Genomic DNA, 22,173 nt, shown 5'->3' with positions numbered 1-22,173 from the left:
AATGCCTTAGGTGGGTCCTCTGCTCAGGGTTTCACAAGGCTGCAGTCCAGGCGATGGCTGGGCTGTGTTCGATGGAAACTTGACTGGGGAAGTGTCCTCCTCCAAGTTCACTCAGGTTGATGGAAGAATTCATTTCCTTGTGTCTGTAGGACTGAAGGCCCTGGCTTCCTGCTGGTTCTTGGCTGGACGCTGCCCTCAGTTCCTAGAGGCCTCCCATAGTTCCTTGTCACGTAGGATCAATTACTTCATCAAGCCAGCAAGGAGAATCTGAGAGTGAGTCTGTCGGCAAGATGGAGTCCCACATAACATTAGGTAATCATGGGAGTAACCTTCCACCATCATTGCCGTATTCTATTTCTTAGAAGGTCAAATAGTACGTGACTAGGATCCACCAAACAAGTTTAGGTGGTTAAAGTGGAAATATTTGGGGAAGTTAACATATAATTGTTTAAAAAGAATTAATTTGGAATGTCCCAGTTTCAAGTACACTGAATGACTACATTCATTGTAGGCCTTTCCTGTCTCTACCTGTTGTCTGTGGAAGCCTGTGGTTGTCACTGAAGAGGCCCGTTTGACAGAGGTGGTTCCTGATGAGTCTTCTAGTCCACTTCCTTTGCAAGGAGCTGCCCTGTGGGAACCCAGGAGAGCCCATCCACAAACCTGTCTTCAGCTGATTCTGTCCCGTAAAACGTCTTCAAAACAAATGGCAGAAAACCCAACCTAAAATCACTTAAGCTATAAAGGCTTACAGCGAAGGGTGGATCTTGCCAATATCAGAAGCAGCTGGTTTAAGAGGCTTAAACAAAGTCACAAGATTTGTTTTTTGGTGGCAAGAGCAACCAGACCTTGTATCTCATCATCAAGTCTAGCAGGAAAGACTCTGTCCCCCCCAAAGCCAAACAATCATCTTTATCTTGACTCTCATTGGGCTGGAAGGGGTCATACACCTCCCCTAAATTAATCACTATGGTTAGGAGAATCCAATTCTCTGATTGGCTAAGATCCAACCTGTTTATGTAAATCAACTCTATCTAAAGGACATCATTTCCAAGGAAAATTTGGGTATAGTTTTTACCAGAAGTAGGATGAGTGGTTGTTGGGCAGTAAACACAGAAGAAAGTCCTCTTCACCCCATGAGAATGCCTTTTAACTGAGCCAGCAATTTATTTACATGGTAGCGTGATTGCCAATGATATGGAAATATTGATATCTGTACAACTTGTACAGTTGTACAACTTACATCTTATTCTCCCCACCACACTACCCCACCACACTCACATACTTCATTTGACTGAAAGCTCTAGTTAGAAGAGGCTCAGAAATATTCTATTGCTTTGTGTGTGGGCAAAACCTCAGATCAATAAGTGTAGAAAGCCCATGTCATCTACATAAGGGGAGAGAAGTGCCTCCAGATACAACAATCCACTGGGTATACCACCAATTAATTTATGCATTAGAGGTTTGAAGAGCACTCTCCTTAAAGGAGAGAGAGAGATGTAAGGATATGTAGGACTGCTTGTAAGGGATCCTCAGTGTACTAGGCCTGAGAAGAGGAGTTCCATATTTGGATGGTAAGAGGAAGTGAATTAGCAATTTGGATGGGCACAAGAAGGGACAGTGCTGGCTTGGAAAGATCTCTAGTGCTACTAGATGCTTCATTCAGTTGTTCAGGGTTTCACTAGCAATACTAATATAGCTAGATTGTTTGCTCATTGAGACTAGTTATTTTCCTTCTCTTGTGGTATTTTTCTTCTATCATATTTGGTTTAAATACTATCTCATTCCACTACATTCCTCCCTCCATCCCTCCCCAGACCTTTTTACTGATGCCTGCCTGATAAAAGGCCCCACATCTGATATTAACCTAAACCTTCCTTGATTCCTTAGAGTGAGCTATTCATTAACAGCACCTAAATTACTGGTTGTTAGGCAAATCTTCTAATTCTTTTCAATCTACGGATCTGCTCTGAGAGGCTTCTGTAAATCTACTGCAGAAATAAGTGAAGCTTTGTGCCAGTTGTTAGCACTAAGCTACAAACTAAGAAGTTTGAAAGAGGGAGGAGAAGTTACTCATTTGCTCGATTCAGCATGGTGAGTCCAGGGGAGGGAATCAAGTGTACCTCAGGCTTGACAAGCAGCTCAGGAAAACACGGCTGCTGCCTGCCGACAGGACAGAACCAGGCAGGGGCGACTGGGCTGCTTCTGAGCATGGTCGTGGGTTCCTGCCGAATTGCTCTAAAGATCAAGCATTTTTCCATCTATTTCCTATGATGGCCAGAGTTTCCTGTGCTAAGAGGTATGGCTGTCTTCTTTCCTGTCCTTTTGTTCAGCAAAAACAAAAGCTAATTAAAGTAAACGTCAGAAGCGGTACTGGGGCAAGGAGTGGGCTTCGGGACTGGGGCAGAGAAACTTCCAGCGGCTGTGGCTGATTATGCAGATAAAGTGCGTTTGGGAGCTGTGTGTCTAGCCATGTATGCATGCTTTTCAGTTATTATGATAAAAAAAAAAAAAAGGCAACCTGTGGGTTATTAAAACATGTCTCTAGGCCTCTGGAGCAGAAAACTGTGCTTCTAGATTCACAGAATGTGCATTTTTGTTTTACTCCATAATAGTCTAGGCTCATTTCTATTTCATACTTTTGTTTACCTCAAGAAACATTTTGCAACCAGCAAAGAAACTGGCTCTGCCTATGATTTTCAAAGAAAATTCAGTGGCATCATTACAATCACTGGGTAGAACAGTCACCATTATTGTTTGTTGTTGCTGTCATTTTTTTCCCGTGATGTTTCAGATAGCTTACAAATCGTAACTGAATCTAGCCACTCTTTTGTTTTTCAAATACATATTTAAATTGCTATAGTACTCAACTGCTGAATTCCATGACATTTATATATGTTTTCAATTTAAAGACTAGAAAAAAAAATACTTAGGGCATTATTTGAATTGGTCATACAGTTGTTTAATATATGAAATTTAAATGTAAATAAAGATACATTTAACATCGAATTTTCCTTGTAATTTGCAACTCTGGATATGTTCTCTGGAAAAGCAAACCCAGAAAATTGGAATTAAAATTTTTTTGGTGAGATTTGTATCAATTCCAGAGCAAATGTGTCTTGTGAAGTCAAAATTTACAAATGAAAATTGATACACCTTGAAATCATTACGACAGATCACAAATTCTTGGTTTAGAAAGTTTGCTAGATGTTTCCTTCATTCCTGATGAAATGTTCCCTATCTATTTGTGTTCTCGTAAGTTGCAATACATTTTCAAAATTAAGTAGACTTTTTTGAGCTCTTGCCTAAACAGGTCACCAAACCTATTTTTTGTAAGCGCTTATGATAACACGGCTGCTACAAACTTAGACTGTATGAGTTCTAGCAAAAACACCAAGGGTTGAGTCCTTTAGCATCATTTGGAATAACCCAGCCTCAAAGGCTTTCAGTAGAAGTGAAGTGTAGCAACATGTCACAGCAGAGGGAGCCAAGAGACGCCCAGGGAACAATAGACATCTTGTGGGAAGGGCTGAAATGTATGCGGCCCATTCCCATGGGAACGCCTGTAGTTCTTTCACACTGTGTGAAAAAGATGCTCCTTGAAAAGGATCTTTAATCCTTTCTTTCAAGGGAAAATCTGAGAACTTTATTGAAAGTTTCTAGAACCCAAATGGGTCTAAGTTAGTCACTGGGCATTTTAAACACAGGTGAATAAAATGAGAATTTTTTGATGCACAGTAGTGTTGTCCAAAGCATAATGTAAATAAATATTGCTATTCTAGAATTATCTGAAGTGAAGAAACCAGAGAATATCGTAACCTGGAGTTGGAAGCTAGAGGCTCATTTCTTCAGAATAATTTGGCTTCCTGAGATAGTTATGTTTATTGAAATCCCCCCAAAAGTGGTATCCCAATAGCTGGGCGATTAAGCCCTCTGGTTCAAGTGTGTTTTCATTTAGCAGAATCTACTGATGCATAATAGAGTAAATCAGCAATGTCTTATTAGCACCCATTCAGCGTAGGGCACCTTGAAAAGTCATAAAGAACTTTTCCCTCTGGTGCCCTGGAGGGAATAATACCCTACCTCCTTCCTAATAAACATGGGAGTGAGCACGACACTTAAGTAGAAAGCTCAGGTATTTGGATTACCTGGCCACAAAAAGTCTGAGATACACTGTATTTCAGTCCATATCCGCTCTGTGAAAAAATTCACTGTTACTGTTTGGCCATGGTGGGGACAGCATCACAGTAAAGCTGTCTCTCCAAGAGAACAAGGCAAGTTTGCCAAGAAATCAACAGGGACACATACAAGATAGTGTATGAACTGCCCAGATTTAAGACTGGGGGAGAGTACAACTAGGATATAAATATGACACAAATGGGAAAGACCTAGGCATCTTTAACGCTGTGAATTCAATGTCAGGTAGCAGTACAGTCATCATTAGCATTTACAAGGTATGGCATGGGGACATGTAAACAGGAGAATGACCTAAAGAATAATGATATTATTAAGGATATGATTGCTGTCACTCTTCGTGTGGTTGCTATACGCCAGATCTGTGTGAAATGCTTTACATAATCTCTTTAAACCTCCCAACAACCCACATCACCATCCTCAGGTGTAAATAAGGAACCTGAGGCTCAGGGAGGTTGATTAATCTGCCCAGGTTTATACTGCAGGTAACAGCAGAGCTGAGCCCAGATGTGTCCAGGTCCCCCCGCACTTACCACTCTGCCCTTCTTACTGGGTCCCCATACTCTGTCCAATTCTGGACCCTAAGCTCATTTAAAAATGGAAGAAAATTGAATAAAAACTAGTGATAAGTACCATGAATAATGAATAGAGGATGAAGAAGAGGGAAGACTAAAGAAATATAGTCTATTCCATTAAAAGGAAATAGAATACAGCTACTGTATCAAAAAATTATCAGTGAGAGAATACACCTTCTCACGGATGACTAGGTTCTCTATTTTTATAAAGTAAAGTCTTTAAGGGGACAGTCCTCCAAATGTGGATGGCGTAAAAATAGGTTGACCACCAAGTGTTTAGGAATATTTAAGAGGTTATTCTCCTGAAGCATATGACCTGGTTCAGTGGCAGGTGTGTGGCCACCCTGAGCACACACCTTTATGGGGTAGCACCACTGGGGAGACACCTGCAGTGTTCACATCTTGGTGATCATGCAGATGAATTTATCTGCAGCACAGCTTTTTGTGCACTTTGTCAGCAGATAGGTGACTCCATGGGACAAGCAGACCTACTATAGGTACAGACAAGCTAGGGGTAGAGAATAATATAGTTTAAAACATATTTTAAAAATGTGTCACTAACTTTTGAAACAGTAAGGAAGGGTTTCGGTACCTTTTTCTCCTCTGCAGTATCAACAGATGAAGCAGATAAACATTTTCTCTGAGTATTGCTGCAATATTTAAAGTACCAATCTAAGTCTGATCCAAGAATCTCCCAGCAAATAAAGTGGGAAAAAACAGGGCATGCATCTTTGTTGAGTGAGTTTGTTCTGTTTATTAGCAACTTCCTGCATCCTGAAACTTTCAACAATGTTGATCTAGAGGCAGAGCAAAAGGATGACTTCTTTAGGAGCTGTGACTCTTCCTGAACAAACTCTCAGTGTTTCAAACTCTGTACGTGAAATCTCGAGGGGGAGGGAAGTGTTAATTAAGCTGCAATTCTCCTCTCTTCCGGGGAGGGGAGGGGGGTGGAGGTTGAGAAATGGCTCCGACAGCCGTCCCATTCACCTGCTTGAGTTCCTATTGAAACCGTGTTATCTGCGTGGCTTTTTTTTTTTTTCCCCCCCCTTCATTCTTCTCAGGGAAAGTATAGATTTTCATGAACACAGGCAGTTTTGTTTTCGCTGTTAAAAACAACTCCACTTTACTGGAGCAGGCTTTCTGTTTCACCCCAGGAAACAGAGCATTTCACTCAGAGGTAACTCTCCACTGGGTGAGGCGCAGCCTGTCACCTGACCGGCTCCAGAGCTGCCAGTGGCATCGGGCTGCATTCCTAGAATTCTTGAACCGGCACCGCAATGAACAACTTCAGGTTCACTGAGCTGAGTAGATTCCACTCCCTGTGCCCTTGGAGTCCGCTGCCCGAGTCTCTCACCCAGTCTCAAAATAGACCGTTGAGTAGCAGCAAGTGCGCCTTTGAGGAGTAGCACACAGGTAAAGCGCGTTTGTGGGGGACAGCTGGGACTCCCCGAAATGTGTTGCGCATGGTTCAGAATAATTTCTCTTTTTGGGGTGTCTGTTTCTCCATACAGAAACCCGACTTGTCAGTCAACATCTGCTTAAAAAATGTAGACTGAATAATGAGAACCTGGGCGTCAGATTAGGGAAAGAAATTAGGAGGGCCAAAGTCGGGGATGAAAAGGAATTTCATAAACCAGTTTTTGTAACATAGAAAGTAGAAGATTTGGAGGCTGACCTACTTGGATGTGAATCTTGGCTCTGTGTGTAACCTGGGGCATGATGTTTAACCTCACCAGTCCTGTTTCCTCTTCGGTAATCATATCTACCTGCAGGGTTGATGGGAGAACTGAGAAGAAAGTGTCTAGTGAAGAACTTGGTACATAGGAAGTATCCTAGTGTGTGTACATACGTGTGCTTGTGTGTGTACGGTGGATGCATATGTACACCTACATATAGGCCACAGGACTATGACATTCATAAGAGTACGAAGTTTCTCAGAAGATGAGGTAAAATTTGATCTGGCTCTAACCTTCTGGGCTGTTGCAAACAGAGCAGCAAGAGAAGCCAGACACCTGAGCAAAACATTGACCAGAGCTGCTGAAAAATAAATAACATGCCCTGTTGATTCTTATCCGGGAAAGGGAGGACTGGATAAGGATGCAGGGTGCTCTTTAAATGAGGACAGATGGAAGGGAGGCGCTCAATAATTACCATGCACAGTCATGTATGTACCTACACACAGTCCTGAGAGGGGCTTTGTCCTGGGAGACCAACTGCTTTCAATCCTGACTCTGCAACTTACTCTCCAGGTCCCCCTGGACTGCTTGTTTTCCTCTCTGGACATCAGTTTCTCATCGCATGGAATTGTGAGAATTCAGTGACTTGTTATGTGGGAAACTCTCAAGAGTAGTGCCTGACACACGGTAAACACCCACTAAACATCAGCTGGTGGTGTCATTATTTTACAAAGTGCTCTTTTGTGTGTTATCTGCTTTGATCTTCAAAACAACCTGATGAGGTAGATGAGGTGTGCCTTACACACATTTTGCAGATAAGAAAACTGAGGCTTGGGGAAGGGCAGAGCATGAACCAAAGGCCCCATGACCACTGAGTGGCTGGGCTGGAACTTGAATCTGGGGCCCCAGACAAGCAGGTGGCTTAGTATGTACTCAGCACACATGCATTGAATGAAACCTGAAAGTTCTGGCTAAACACCATTTCCTCCACAGACCCATTCCTTGTCATCTTCCCCTAGGAGAGATCTCTCTCTCCCCCGTACTTCCCCAAACTTCCTTTTGTAGTACCTCGGCGACTTTTCTCTGGGTCATCCTTGTAATGTAGAATGTTTGGTACAAGTCTCCTCTCTCCCTCCTCCACCCCTGGATGTGTGAAAGTTTTCACGTATGGCTATGTGTTGAACAACAATGTTAAACATGGTGGACACACAAGAGTAACAGCTGCAGTTGGAAGCATGAGTGTGGGACCCCACACCAGGTGTCACTGCAAGTGTAAAAAGAAAAGAAGGAGCCCAGGAGAACCCTGTGGGTGCCCCTCTCCCCCAGCACGTATTTCTGCTCCTTCTCGAGTTCCAGCTCTGCTATGTCTGGGGCAGATCAATCTGCTTCCAGAAGTGCCTGATAGTGACCAACAAGCTGACTGGTCAAGGTGAAGTAATTTCCATCCAATACCTTATTTTCCTGAATATTATTTCACGGAGACTCTGTCACTGCAAATACCTGGGTGGGGGAGGGCGAGGGGAGCAGGGGAAAATTCAGGAAAACACTGCCCTAATTTTGCCTGTAGATGTTGTAATTCACCCCTCCACATTTGCCAGGATGCAAAGGTCCTTTGTAGGATCCTCACTCTCCTCTCTCCCCATCCCCTGAAACCCTCCCCACCCGTCTCCTTCTTTTCTCATCCTCTAAGCCTCTCTTCCTTGTGACTCTCCTGCTCTCTGGTTGGCCTAAATCCCAGGGTGTAGATGGACAAGGATGCAGGGTCAGTGTAGGAGGCAAGAGGAATTCATCTTCTTGCTTTATGACCCTACCCATATCTTCATCCTCAAATGTTACTAATGAGGTTTCTACTCCTAACGGTAGCCTCACGTGGAGCCTTACGTGTCATCATCAGTCCACAGCAGTTATCAACTGGGAGCCCAGCACTGGAGTCTCTGGGTCCAAATCCCAGCTCTCTAATCTACTAGCTATGTGGCTTAGACAAGTTATTTAATGCCTTGTGTTCCTCACCTGTAAAATAGGAATGAAATAGCCTCATACAGTTGTTATGAGGATTAAATGAGTTAATGTTTACAAAGCATCCAGGATCTGGCATATAGACAAGCATATGTAAGTACTGGGCGTCATTTTCCTAAAGCTGGTACGTAGCGCAAAAGTTGCATGTAGGGAATACTACCCTTGAAATCTCTTCAATGGCCTATAAATTGCACCATTTGGAATATACTACAGATAGCTTCTTCAGTTAGGTGCCTGATGAGGGATTTGGCTTGTGTTTAGAGAGCATGTTGTATGGACAGTATATATCTTTAAACTTTAAAAGTGCTTTCAGCACAGAGAGGTGCTGCCACAGTGATAGCTCACGGGGGGACACCCAAGGGAGCAGCAGACTTTCCCTTTTCACACTCATTCTGGGGAACACATTCAGACTGAAATGCTGGGCAGAATCGCTTATGTTACATAAACTGCTTATGTTACATAAATCACTCTCAGCTCTCACTCTCGGAACAAGTGGCTGCATTTGTAAGTTACCTGTATGTATGAGGTGACTCCACTCTAATGTAAACTTGGGGGGGAACCCACTGGCCTGAGATCAGAAGAAAAGCATTGCCACAGCTACCGTGAGGCCTCGAAGAAGTCTTAAACCTCCCTGGTTATGAAATGATTGCTAAGGTCTCTACCAGTGAAAATGGTCTATGGTTTTATTAGGCCCAGAAAAGAGCTGATGAGAATAATCAGTTATTTAATTGGTGCCATTGCCTTACTCTCTGTGGGCTGTTAATTAAGTAAGAACTACAATGGGACTTTATTATTTCAACTTTGGGAATAGAGGGAGGATTGCCCGATCCTAAAACCCTTCCTCTTTAGCCTTCATTGCAACGTTCTCACCTTCAAGCTCTGTGTTCAAGTTCACGCTCACGTTCTACAGAGATTTATCTGGTCTCATACTCCCAGGCAGAGTTCTTTATTTCATAGCCATTTGTTCAGAGAGTACATAAGAATAGGGCACCTTCTGGACTGAGGTTCAGGAAGCTCCTGTTGTCAATACAGCAAAGAAGCCCAGCCAAGGAGGTAAGTTAAGCATCGGTTTCCACATCCAGGAAACAGGCAGTGGGTCTAAAAGGTGTTTCCTGTGTTCTATCTTCCTTTCATCGCCCTTTTCTGTTTGGTTCCCATGGGAATCTGTTTGGGGAAAATCTGGCAAGTATTGGGCATATTTGTTGCTGGTCCACTTGTTTCCTTGTGGCAGGGAGAGAAGGACAGGATATAGAAAGGAGAAAAGTAGGGGATTTAAGCTGCTTTTTGAGGCTCAAATTAAATTCTGGAGAAATATAATCATTTTTGACAGGACTTTTCGAGACAAAATAAGGAAAGAGTTCTTTTGAAGATCATCAAGCCAGAATCTGTGATTCCATGCACATTTCCAAATGTCTTTGTTTTCCTCTTTCTCTTCTGGGCACCAAGTTCACATTCTGAGCTCATGCCATCCTACTAAAGGCTATCTTGTGTCATTTGTTTCTCTTGCAGAGAGTGTCAAAGAAGACCTCAAAGTCTGGAGAAAAATGACCTTTCAAGGAATACGAAGTCTATGTCCTGCTACATGTTTTTGTCTCACTAACCTCTGGTGACTGAGACACATGGTCCTGGGCCTGCAGACAGTCCATTGATTATCAGACCCCTCAGCATGCATCAACTCTTCAGACTGGTCTTAGGACAAAAAGATCTTTCACGAGCTGGCGACCTCTTCTCCTTAGATGACTCTGAGATTGAAGACAGCCTGACAGAAGCCTTGGAGCAAATTAAAATCATTAGCTCATCTTCAGTAAGTAAACTCGTTCTTAGACTAGACCCCTGAAATGACCTATTCTGGAGCTAAATGACTGTACATATCCTGGGGAAAAAGATCTTTGCAGAGGAAAGAGGAAGGACCGTTCATGTTGGTCTCTCTTAACTCTTCTCTGTGGTTTAGCTGGCATCTAAGAAATAATACCAGGGAAGTCTTTGACTTGGGGAGCACCCAGACCACCTTTTGCCCATTCACAGAGACCAGAACTCTGGAAATTGCAGACCAGAGTGGAATTCTCGCAAAAGGCTGTCTAAAGGTTGTTTCTACATCCTTGAAATGACATGGAGAGGAGAGGGAGCAAATCTGGGGGAAAGCAGACCCACCAAGCTGCACAAGAGTATCAGTAAACAAAGCAGCACGTGAGATGGGGGTTAAATAATGAAAGAAGGCAAGGTGACACCTCCTGCCACACAGGTAATACGAGACCAGGACAACTATCTCTCTGCTGCCAGAAGTGACGGTTGCCCAGGGCTTAATAACGCTGATTCTGTTTGCTTCTGTACAATCTCCATTTTTTGAACCTTTCCTTTGCTCCTTTTTCTACACACACCACCCCCCAACCCATTTAATTCAACTCACCCGTTATTAGCCCCCAGTATGATTAGACAAACTTAAAATCTCCATCAACCCTCCCATTCCTTCGCTTTTCCTCAGTGTCAAGATTATATATCCTGAAAGCACTTCTGAAAGAGAGTGCGTGTGGAGTGCCTGGCGTGGTCTGATGCTGACCTTCTTGACTGTGCTTGCAGGTTGGTCCCATTTCAAAGGCCAAGGCCACCAATTATCCCCTCCCATCCTCTCAGCTCAGCAGTGTTTTTGCCAACACTTGGCACAAACACCCACCAGGCAAAGGAAAGAGACAGGACTCCAGCCATAAAATGCTGAATAGCAAATATGTACATATTTCAGAGATAACAGCTTTCTTCCATGTCATAATGAAAAGATGCTTAAAAGGCATAGCAACCAGTGCTGCTTCCTCCTCAAATCTGTCAGCATGTTCTCTTGTTGGCTGCCATTAACGTGCCAAGTCCACCCAGTGACGAGTGAAGTCACTGCCCAAACACTACTTTTTTCTCAGGTAATGTCTTTGACAGCAATTACGTGTCCAGAAAATTAATCAACTTAGTCTGACTCAGAAAACAAAGTATTCCTGGTACATTTCCGCTCTCTGGGTAGGATTTGTGTGCTATTTCCAGCAGTCCCTTCCTTCACACTCCTCTGGAAATAAACTGGCTGAATGTGCTACTGATTTTATCTAATCTAATGGAAAATATGTATATGTATATCTAGGTATCTGTATCTATATTTCCCTGAAGCCTATTTCCACTAGAGGTCACTAGTGTCAGTGATTTCTTCTGTTTCTTCATCAATTGCTTTGTCTCACAGATGTCAAATTCAGAATTTCAGGACTGGTGAGTTCTATTATGTGTCCCCACTTTTAACCATTAAGGCTGGCATGTCCTTTGTCATCAAGAGCCCTGTCCATACTTTAAGCCCTCCACTTAGCATCCCATGAGACTAGTAGGTCTGGAGAGCTAGTAGCTCTCTTGAGATCTACATCTACTAAATTACGTCACATCCCATTTCTTCCATTCTCTATCTGTAACCATGGCACAGAGTAGATAGGTGGCAGAATAAAAAGAATAATTTTTTTAGAGGAAATCATGCAGATCATTCCAATTTTTAAATGCAGAGATCACGTTGATCGATCCAGTTTTGAAATTTGCTGATCAATCCTAGTTATAAACATGTCCCTGTTTGGCATTCCTTCCCAGCTCCCCTCCTTTAAAAGCCAATTCAAGTTTCATTATTCCTGAAATGATTTCTAGTGGTTCTACTTCTTAGTGGTTGCCTCTTTCTAAAAGGACTTAATTGCCCTTTTGCATTATACTTTTCTTATAGAAGGTCATCTATTCATATATCCTCAAGTGCAATCTCTACATGGGGGAATCCAGGATCTATGTTTTCAGCCTTCATATCTCTCGCTGAATTTCAAGCTCGTACTAATTGATATCCATCAACTCAGATTCAATATATCTAAATTAGAAGTTGTCACCTTTCTTCCAGTTATACTACCCTTTTCCTAGATCTCCAGGTTTGAAACCTGGAGTCATTCTTGATTTCTCTCACTCTCGCCTTTTCCTGTAAATTCTGTAGGCACTGCATGAGAAATGCCTCTCATCTGCTGCTTCCCTTCCCTTCCTGCTGCCATCACCTTGGCTTAGGCTCTCAAACCAATTGATCTCCCTGCCTTTGGCCTTGCCTTTCTCTAGTTCAATCTACTAAAAGTTACCAGCTTAAATTTCCTAAGCCAGGTTTTATTACATGTCTCTCCATTGTTCAAAGCGTTTCCATGATGCCTCAATACCCATGACATTCAATGACCAATGCCAGTGATCAGTCCCCTGAACGACCATGTCTACTCTATGGTTACTTCCCTGTTAGCTGCATCCCATCCTTCCCTTATAACCAATATCAGATAAATATTCCTTCTTAGGCCTTTCCTAATGACCCTGGATCTCAGCAATCAATTCCACTTCTCAATTCCTCTTTAGAAACATAGAACTGGAAGGACCTCCTAAACTGTCTTGTCCAACTTCCTTCCAGCACAGAAATCCCTTCTTTAGGATTCTCGACAAATAGGTGGCCTCTCCTTCTGTTTTTGCAATGATGGGGACATAGTAGGTTCTGATATTTTTTTCCTGCTCCTCCATTTTCCTTTGGTAAATTGCCCCTTCCCATTGCCTGAAGTCTTCCTTGATGGGGCCTTGAGTCAAGGTTTTCTACTTTGCCTTTGCCAGGGAGGGGGGAAGGCAGGAGTGGGGACACCTGACCCAAGCTATGCCAATCAGATTTTCTTTCCCAGTAATTCTAGGAAAGAAATCAGCAAAGGGTGAGCTATCATGATGATGGTGTTCCAAAGAAACAGTCCTTGCTTCCTGTCCGTCTATGACTATAGCTGCCTCAGTCATTGCCTTTCTAAGGCTAGATACTACAAATTTCCCTTCAAATCTGCAAGCCACCTCATATCTTTTAATTATTTTATTTGTTTGTTTATGTTGCTACAGTTATCCAAACTTTTTCTGCTGCTTATGAACAAAGAATCCTGTCAAAGAGATAGCTGTCTCACTGTTGGAAGTTCAAATTGTTAGTGTGCTCCTCATTTTGGCCTAATAAAATCGCAGTCTATGTATTTTCTTTCTACTATTCTTTGTTCTATTCTCTGCCCTCAACAATCAAGAGAATCCAACCTCTGTTCCTACAAGAAGAACTTTAAACATGTGCAGATAGGTATCAGGTCTCACCTCTGGCTTCTCTTCCCAGCTGAATATCCTTATGTTTTTCCGTGACAAAGAAGGGCCTGTAGCAGGGATAGTTTACACCAGTCTCTGGTCTGGAAACTCAATTTTGTCAGTACATGAGAAATGCTATTTAAATCATGCTATCAGAAGTATGAAATATAATGGTGACTTAGTGATTTATAATGAAAAGTATAACGTCTGTCAGAATTATTGTGTGTTCCATGCTATTCTCCCCGACTCTATTTACCCAGTCTTTCTCTAGACAAGGAATATTATTGATTAGGCGTCTTCCTCCTCTATCATAATCACATTTTAGCCCTACCTCCCTGAGATTGTATTTAACTTACCTGTAAAGTCACCCATGTATAGGTAGTGTCTTGCGTTAGCCCTGTAGTTATTAGCTAATCCCACTCATACAAGTGGGGTTTTTTTGTTTGTTTAATCCTCAAAGGGCAATCTTTTTTCCAGATTTTTGGAGGATGCCTCTTTGTAGCCTATGTTCTCAGAATTTTAGTTACCCTCCCCTGGAATCTTTTAAATTTATTATTGTAATTTATCATTGCCTGATACTTGAACCAATTGCTTGGAACAGTCGCTGATTCTAGTCAGATACTCTGCTTCTAAAACTTCTTTTCAATAGTAACATCACACAGTTGGCCACATTTATCCTTTGATGTACCAAGACCCTCAGGTTAAATCAAGATTTGTAATTAGATAACTTGAAAATTTTTTTAAGTATAGAATGTCACATTTTAACCATTGAAATAATATTCTTGTCTTTAGGCCCTCATTCCAGAATGTTTATACCTTTTAAAAAACCATGATTCTGTCCAATATATGTTATCAGTCCCAGCTTTGCAGAATCTGAAAATTCAGTAAACAAGCCTCTAATCCTTCCCCCAAAGTCACTCATAAAACAATCGAATGTTACTAGACTCTGCTCTGCAGTCCATGCCCTTTTTTTCCATCAGTTACTCTAAAACAGAGCTGGAAAATATTTTATCCTCAGGCTTGATTTGAGAAAGTGACTTCTCACTCGAAATTCTAAGTTCCCAAATACACCTTTAAGTTTTGTCTTCCTAGGCTCCCTCTTTCCAGACTACTCAGGTGAGACTCTCTCCCTATCCATTCAGCCTCTTCTCATACTCTCAGCACCACCTTTCCCACGATGCACACCCATGCCTCCAGTTCTCTTTAATTTTTTTAACAATAAAAAAATGTTAGGTACACAAAAATCACCAAATTTAAGAAATTAAATAAAATTGTTATCACCTGCATGTGTCTCTCTAACCCAATGCTCCTCCCTTTCCTCTCTTAAGGAAACCAATATCTTGTTGTGGTATTTATCCATACGTGTTTTTATTTCTTTGCTACATATGCACGGCTCAAAAATGATTTATAGCACTGTAGTTCATGTTTTTAAACTTTATATAAATAGTGTCATAAGTCTCAATGTTATGTTTTTGAGGTTTATCTATGTCGGTACATGTAGTTCCAATTCTTTTGTTTTCAGTGCAATAGTGTATTCCATCACATGACTATGCCACAATTTATTTATCCAGTCTTTTTTTGATGGACATTCACTATTTTAACAGTGCTGCAGTGAACATTCTTATAATTAACAATTTTGGCAAATGTGCTTAATATCTAGTGTACACAATCAGTAGTGAAACAACAAATTTTGGGGTTTTGTGTACTTTCAAATTTCTGATAAACCACCAAATTGCTCTCCAATGTGGTTTTACCAGTTTACACTCCCATCAGACATGTACAGTATGAGAGTCCCAGTGGCTTTATTTCCTGATCAATGCTTGCTTTTATCAGATTTTTAAAGTGTCAGTTTAAGTGAAGCAGTGTCTGACTGTTATTTAAACTTTCACTCCTCTCATTATTATTATTATTATTATTATTATTATTTTTTTTTTTGCGGTACGCCGGCCTCTCACTGCTGTGGCCTCTCCCGTTGCGGAGCACAGGCCCAGCTGCTCAGCGGCATGTGGGATCTTCCCGGACCGGGGCACGAACCCGTGTTCCCTGCATCGGCAGGCGGACTCTCAACCAGTGCGCCACCAGGGAAGCCCTCACTCCTCTCATTATTAGGGAGTCTGACCATTTCTTCATATGTTTATTTGCTATTTGCCATTTGAGTTTTCTTTTAAGTAAAGCACCTCTTTATGGTTTGGGTTTTTTTTTTTTCCTTTCCATTTTTCTCTTGAGGTTTAAAAAGAATCTGTTCTTGTTAAAGGAGTTTTTTTGTATATTTTTCTACAAATCCTTTGTCACTTTGTGCATGTTGCATGCTTCTTACTCCAAATATAGCTTGCCTTTTTTTTTTTTCTTTTTCTTTTGTGGTACGCGGGCCTCTCACTGTTGTGGCCTCTCCCGTTGCGGAGCACAGGCTCCGGACGCGCAGGCTCAGCGGCCATGGCTTATGGGCCCAGATGCTCCGCGGCATGTGGGATCCTCCCAGACCGGGGCACGAACCCCTGTCTGCTGCATCGGCAGACGGACTCTCAACCTCTGCGCCACCAGGGAAGCCCAGCTTGACTTTTACTGTAACATCTTGATATCCGATAGGATGAGTATCCCCAAACTCTTTCTTTAAAATTGTTTTGATTCATTTCTGTTCTTTAATAATTTTGTATTAAGCTTCTCAAGTTTCATGAATAATTCTGTCAGTATCTTGATTGAAATTTCATTATATCTCTAAATTAATCTGAAGAAAATTAACATCTTTATGGTACTGTTTTCTTATCTGTAGATAATGTTCATCTGTCCATTTATTTAGATCTTCAATATCTTTCAATAAGGTTTTATGATTTTTTTTCTTAAGGCTCTTGAGTCTTGTACATTCTTTAAAATTTATAAATATTTTATGCTTTTAGCTGAAGTTATAAATGGTACCCTTTTAAAAATTATATTTTTCAACTATTTTTGAGGTGATAATAGCATAAATGACACTTGTATAGTAATATTATGTCCAGTAAACTCCCTCAACTCTCTTATTACTTATAAATTTTTTCCATTTATTCAACAAATATTTATTAGGTACCTACTATGCTCCAGACACTTCTATGCTGAGGACATAGGAGTAAGTAAAATAGACCAAAAAAAAAAAAACCCAACTCTGCCTTCATCCATTTAATGGGGTGAGGCAGAAAATAAAATAAGGAAAATATTAGAAGAGGATAAGTGCTATGTAGAAAAATAAAACAAAGAATGGGGACATAAAATTGGAGGTTTGAAATTTTAAGTAGAACAGACAAGGCAGGCCATACTAAGAAGCTAACATTTAAGCAAAACTTGAAGGAGATGAGGGAACATTACCTGTGGCTACCTGCAGGAAATCATTTCAGGTAGAGGAACCATCAAGTACAAAGGTCCTTAAGTTGAGGGCAGCCTAGAGTTTTTGAGCAACAGCAAGGAGGTCAGTGTGCTTGCAGCAGAGGGAGCAAAGTGGAAAGATCACAGGAGATCGGGTCAGAAGGAAAGGGCAGGCTGGATCATATTGGTCCTTGGGCAGAGAGTTGGAGAGTTCTGACCAGAGAAGTAACATGATCTGACTTTCCTTTTCCTGTTTTGAAAAGAGTCTGCAAAAAGGCAAAAGTGGAAACAGGGCAGCCAACTAACCTGCTTCTGCAATAACCCAGATATAAGAAACAACAGAGACTCTTGGAGCAATAGAGGTGATAAGAAGTGTTCAGATTCTGGATATATTTTGAAAGTGGTACAAACAAGATTCGTTGATATGGGTACGGCATGTAAAAAGAGAGAGAGAAAGGACTCGAAGACTTTTGGCCTGAAAAACTAGAATGATAAAATTGTTGTTAAGTAAAATGGAGAAGACTGGGAGGAACAGATTTGGGGGAGAGGTAGAAAGGAATCAAGAGTTCTTCGGACATGTAAAGTCTGAGCTGTCAGACATCTGAGCAGAGATATAGTGTAGATAGTTGGATATATGAGTCTGGAGTTGAGCAGAGAAGTCTGGGCTGGACATTTTAATTTTGGAACTCATCAGCCTTGAGACTGGATGGGATCACCAAGGAAGTGAGTGTAGACAGAGAAGAAGAAAGTCCAAAGGCTGAGTCCAGCGCACAAAGATCAAAAAGATGATGGAGGAGGACAAGTAAAGTACACTGAGAGACGGGTCCAGTGAAAGAGGAAGAAAGTCAGAAGAGCATGATGTCCTGAGAGCCAAGTGGACACTATCAAGGACAGAGCGATGTCAAATGCTGCTAATAGGTCAAGTGATGTGAGGACTGAGAACTGACCATTATTCCAGCACATGAAGGTCATTGTGACTTGACAAAAACAGTATCATTGGGTAGAGAGGAGTGAAAACTGGATTGGAGTTCAAGACAGAATGGGAGGAGATTTGGAGAAAATGAGCCGTGACAACTCTGGGCATTTTCCTACCAAGAGGAACAGGGAAATGGAGTGGTAATTAGAAAGAATTAGGGAGTCCAAGAAAGGATTGTTTTTAAGAAAAGAGAAGCACATTCTTTGGAATTTTTTATATATATAATCATTATCTTAAAATAATGATGGTTTTGTTTCTTCTCAATTCTTACGTCTTTTATTTGATTTCTCTGTCTCCTTGTCCTGACTAGCTCTCGAGAACAATGTTGAATACAATAGGAATAGCAGATACACTTTTTTCCTTCTTTAAAGGAAGGTTTCTGACTTTGCAATGTAAGTATAACGTCGTTTGCGCCAGGCTTTTGGTTAATATCTTTTGTCAGATTAAGGAGATTCCCTTTCATTTGTATTTTTCTAAGAACTGTTAAAGTTTATCAACTGCTTTTTCTGCTCTTTCTAGATAATCCGATTTTCTCTTTTAATCTGTCAATGTGGTGGACTGCAGTAATAGATTTTTAAAATATAAAGCCATTGTTACACTCCTGGGATAAAATAAAATTTTACATTTATTTTAATATATTTCCTGATGTGGTTTCATATTTTTAAAGGAGTTTTGGAACTGTAAGCTTGGCCTATAATTATCCTTTCTTCTACTAATTTTACCTGGCTTTGGTATCAAAGTATAAATACTAGTCTCATAAAATGAGTTGGGAAATATCTCCACATTTCTATTATATACAACAGTTTTATAAGGTGGTGATGATCTATTTCTTGATCTCACAAAACACCCTTGGGGCACCATGAGTTTGGTTGGTTTTCTGGGGTAGATTTCTGAGGTACTGATTCAATTTCTTTGAAGAAAATGGAAGGATTTTTGCTTCAGTCGCTTTTGGTAAAATATAATTTCTAGGAAATTGTACATCTTATCTGAGTTTTCAAATTGACTGGCATAAAAATGCATTATTTTGTGTGTGTGTGTGTGTGTGTGTGTGTGTGTGTGTGTGTGTGTGTTCTGCTGCATCTGTATTTAAATGCTCTTCACTGATATTTTCTTTCATCAATATTTTTAGAATTTTGTCTTTTTTTTAAAGCTTTTAGCATCTATATAGGATCTTTCTTATTAATTTCTTTTTTAATGTTTATGATTTTCCTCTTTGTTCTCTCTCTGGTTGTATTCTGCTTTTTTTTTACTCATCTCCTGAGTTGTATGATTAGCTTATTGCTTTTTTTTACTTTCTTATTTTTTTAATATAAGCACTTAAGATGATAGATTTCTTGCTAAGTACCACTTAGCTTCATCCTACAAGTTTTTGAGACATAGTATTTTCATTATAAATTCTAAATACTTTATTGATTGTGATTTCCTCTTTGACTCATAAGTAAGTTAGAAGGTTGTGCTTTAAGGTCCCAAAGAATATTTGTAATCTTGTTGAGTTAAAATTTAACTGCATTGTAGACAGAGAATGTTAACTGAATGATACCAATTGTTTGGAAATGGTTGACTTGCTTTGTAGCATAGTTTATGGCTAATCTGTGTACATAGTAATAGCTAATGCTTATGTAGCAGTTGCTTTGTTCCAGGAACTGTTCTAAGAGCTTATCACAAGTTAATATGCTTTTTCCTTTCTAAACTTTTGAGATAAATATACTAATATTATCCCCATTTTATAGACAAGGAAACTGAGAGACAGAGAGTTTAGTAATTTAACTTGTCCAAGATTATATAGCTAGTAAATTGTAGAGCCAAGAATCAAGTTCAGAGAGTTTGGCTTCAGAAACTGTTCTTAGCAACACACTATACTGCCTGCCTCTTTACATGTTTCATATGTGCCCAAGAAGAATGCGTATTTTCTAATCATTGAGCATAAGACATTAAGCTTGTCAATTAAAGAATTCTTATTAATTATATTGTTCAAATTTTCTATAGCCTTAATAAAATTGTTTTTGCTTGGACCGCCAATTGCTAAGAGAGGCATTTAAAAATTTAAAATTTCTATTTCTCTTAGTCTCTTAGTAGTTACCTTTAAAATTTTAGCAAACATAGTCACTATATTTCATCAATTCTAAGATACTTTTCACATATCTATATCTCTGAAACAAGTATACATTTTATAATTGATTGAAATCTGACAGTTGATATGGGCCAGGCAATAGGCATAATGTAGTTGTCATTGCCCACGTATGCATGAACTTATCATAGCTTTGCATATTGTTACCATTCCACCTGAATTATGGGCATTATTATTACCAACATTGAGTTAAATATACATGTTTCAAAACTTCTAAATATAATGTGGCACTGAAACAAAAACTTACTAGCAATGCAGAAAGGCATGGAAAGAGAGGACCAGGGTATAAATTCTGTATTAATGAATGAAATATTCATCATTGGGGAAAAGATAGAAATTCCATCTTTTCTTGCAAAACAGTAACTGAGAACTTTATGGAACCTAAAACAAAACAAAATAAAAACACCATTTTATTACTGAGGTATTTGTAAAAGACTGCCTATTAAAATATAGTAAGTAGTGCAACTGAAAGCAGAAGAAACAGGCAATTCCCTTAGAATAGATGAAAGAAATTTCAAAGAAACGAATTCGTGTCGTGCATAAGATTTTCTTTAAGGCATGATGTAACTCACAATTAAACGGCACATCTTTCTCTTTCTTCATAATGGTAGGTCTTATAATTGACACCTTCTTACATCTGATAAATTATAATGAATGTCTAAAGTTATGCAATGGCTCTATTCTCCTCCTATTACCACAAGGAAGTTGGAACACTTTAATACTCATCTTACATACTCTTAAGCAGCACTTTTATTCTACCTTGTTTAATGCCCTCAAAATTATTCTTTAAAATTACTGACTTGTTTTTTTAAATTCAGCCAGTGCTTACTTTGAGCACCTAAGGTACTGTTTCTTTTCTCACCATTCTTTTTTTTTTTTTATTCTCTTCCTCCATTTTTTTTCCCTTTTGAATCCAAATTCCTACTTTCTGAAGTATACATTTTAAAGCCCCTTCAGTGAAGGCCTGTTAGTAATAAGCCCTCTCAATGTTTGTTTTTCTGTTTTTCAGACTTTTTGTCTTTATTTTGCCCTTAATTTTGAATGATAATTACCTGGGTATAGATTTCTAGATTTGTAGTCTTTTTATTCCTCAGTAATCTATACTATTGCTGTTGTGAAATCTGCTGTCAGTTTGTCATTCCTTTATGCATAATCTACTTTTTTCTATTTTAATATTTTCTCTGTGTCTTTGATGTTATAGGTTTTCACTATTATGTATCTAGATGTGGTTTTATTTGTGTATTTCTACTTAATCCTCATTGTGTTTTGTGATTTTGAGTTTTATGCCTTTCATCAAACTTGGAACGTTCTTAAATATTATATCAAATATTGCCTTTCCCATCTAATCTCTCCTTCTGGAAATCCTATTTATTTACTTATTTATGCATTCCAAAAATATGTTTTGAGTACCTGCTATCTTCCAGCAATGTTTTTAGATATTGGGAATATAATGGTAAACAAAGCAGACGAAAAGAATTGCCCTCATATCCTTTATATTCTATCCTATTTTATCCATGTCTCTCTTTCTTTTTAATTGTGGTATAATTGACATATAACATTATGTTAGTTTCAGGTATACAAATAATGATTTGATATTTGTATGTATTGCAAAATGGTCACCACAATAGGTCTAGTTAACATCCATCACCATCAAAGTTACAAAATTTTCCCCTTGTGATGATAGTTAATAACACTGTATTGCATATTTGAAAGCTGCTGAGAGAGCAGATCTTAAAGGTTCTCATCACAGGAAAAAAATGTTTTGGAACTCTATGTCTCTTCATCTTTTATATTTTCCATTTCTATGTGATACTTTGATTTTTCGTTTCCTCAGCTCTATATTCCAATCCACTGAGTATTTGGGGGTTGGAATTTGATTGCCATCCAAGTTTCATTTGGTTTCCATTCTAAGTTTCATTCGGTTCTTTCTGACATCTTTCGGGTCCTTTTTAAAGTGACTTGGTCTTTGTTCATAAAAATAATTTTCCTTTGGGGCTTCCTTGGTGGCGCAGTGGTTGAGGCCCCCCCTGCCGATGCAGGGGACGTGGGTTCTGACCCCTCCCAGCACTGGGAACCTGGGCGTCCGCTCGGCGAGGGGGGGAAGGGGACGGTAAATCAGTAAACCGCAGCGCACACAGGGCCTTTTGTCCCGCTGCG

General features: G+C 39.9%; 1 protein-coding gene across 2 annotated transcripts in view; it reads left to right on the top strand.

The window, feature by feature from the left end:
- Positions 1 to 6,029: 6,029 nt before the first annotated feature.
- VEPH1 (ventricular zone expressed PH domain containing 1) overlaps positions 6,030 to 22,173 on the top strand; it is a 214,387-nt gene continuing 198,243 nt past the window's right edge. The window contains exons 1-2 of one of the 2 annotated variants that reach the window (XM_007447840.1): positions 6,030 to 6,179; positions 9,968 to 10,262. In XM_007447840.1, the coding sequence (XP_007447902.1) occupies positions 10,125 to 10,262 (138 nt within the window). In that variant the 5' untranslated portion in view covers positions 6,030 to 6,179; positions 9,968 to 10,124. Of the gene's footprint in view, positions 6,180 to 9,967; positions 10,263 to 22,173 lie in introns of those variants that run through there. The other variant, XM_007447841.1, reaches the window with a different exon arrangement.

The sequence above is a fragment of the Lipotes vexillifer genome, unplaced genomic scaffold, assembly GCF_000442215.2.
Source record: "Lipotes vexillifer unplaced genomic scaffold, Lipotes_vexillifer_v1.1 scaffold1207, whole genome shotgun sequence".
NCBI classification, from domain to species: Eukaryota; Metazoa; Chordata; class Mammalia; order Artiodactyla; family Lipotidae; genus Lipotes; species Lipotes vexillifer.
This window is presented reverse-complemented; position numbering and strand designations above follow the sequence as displayed.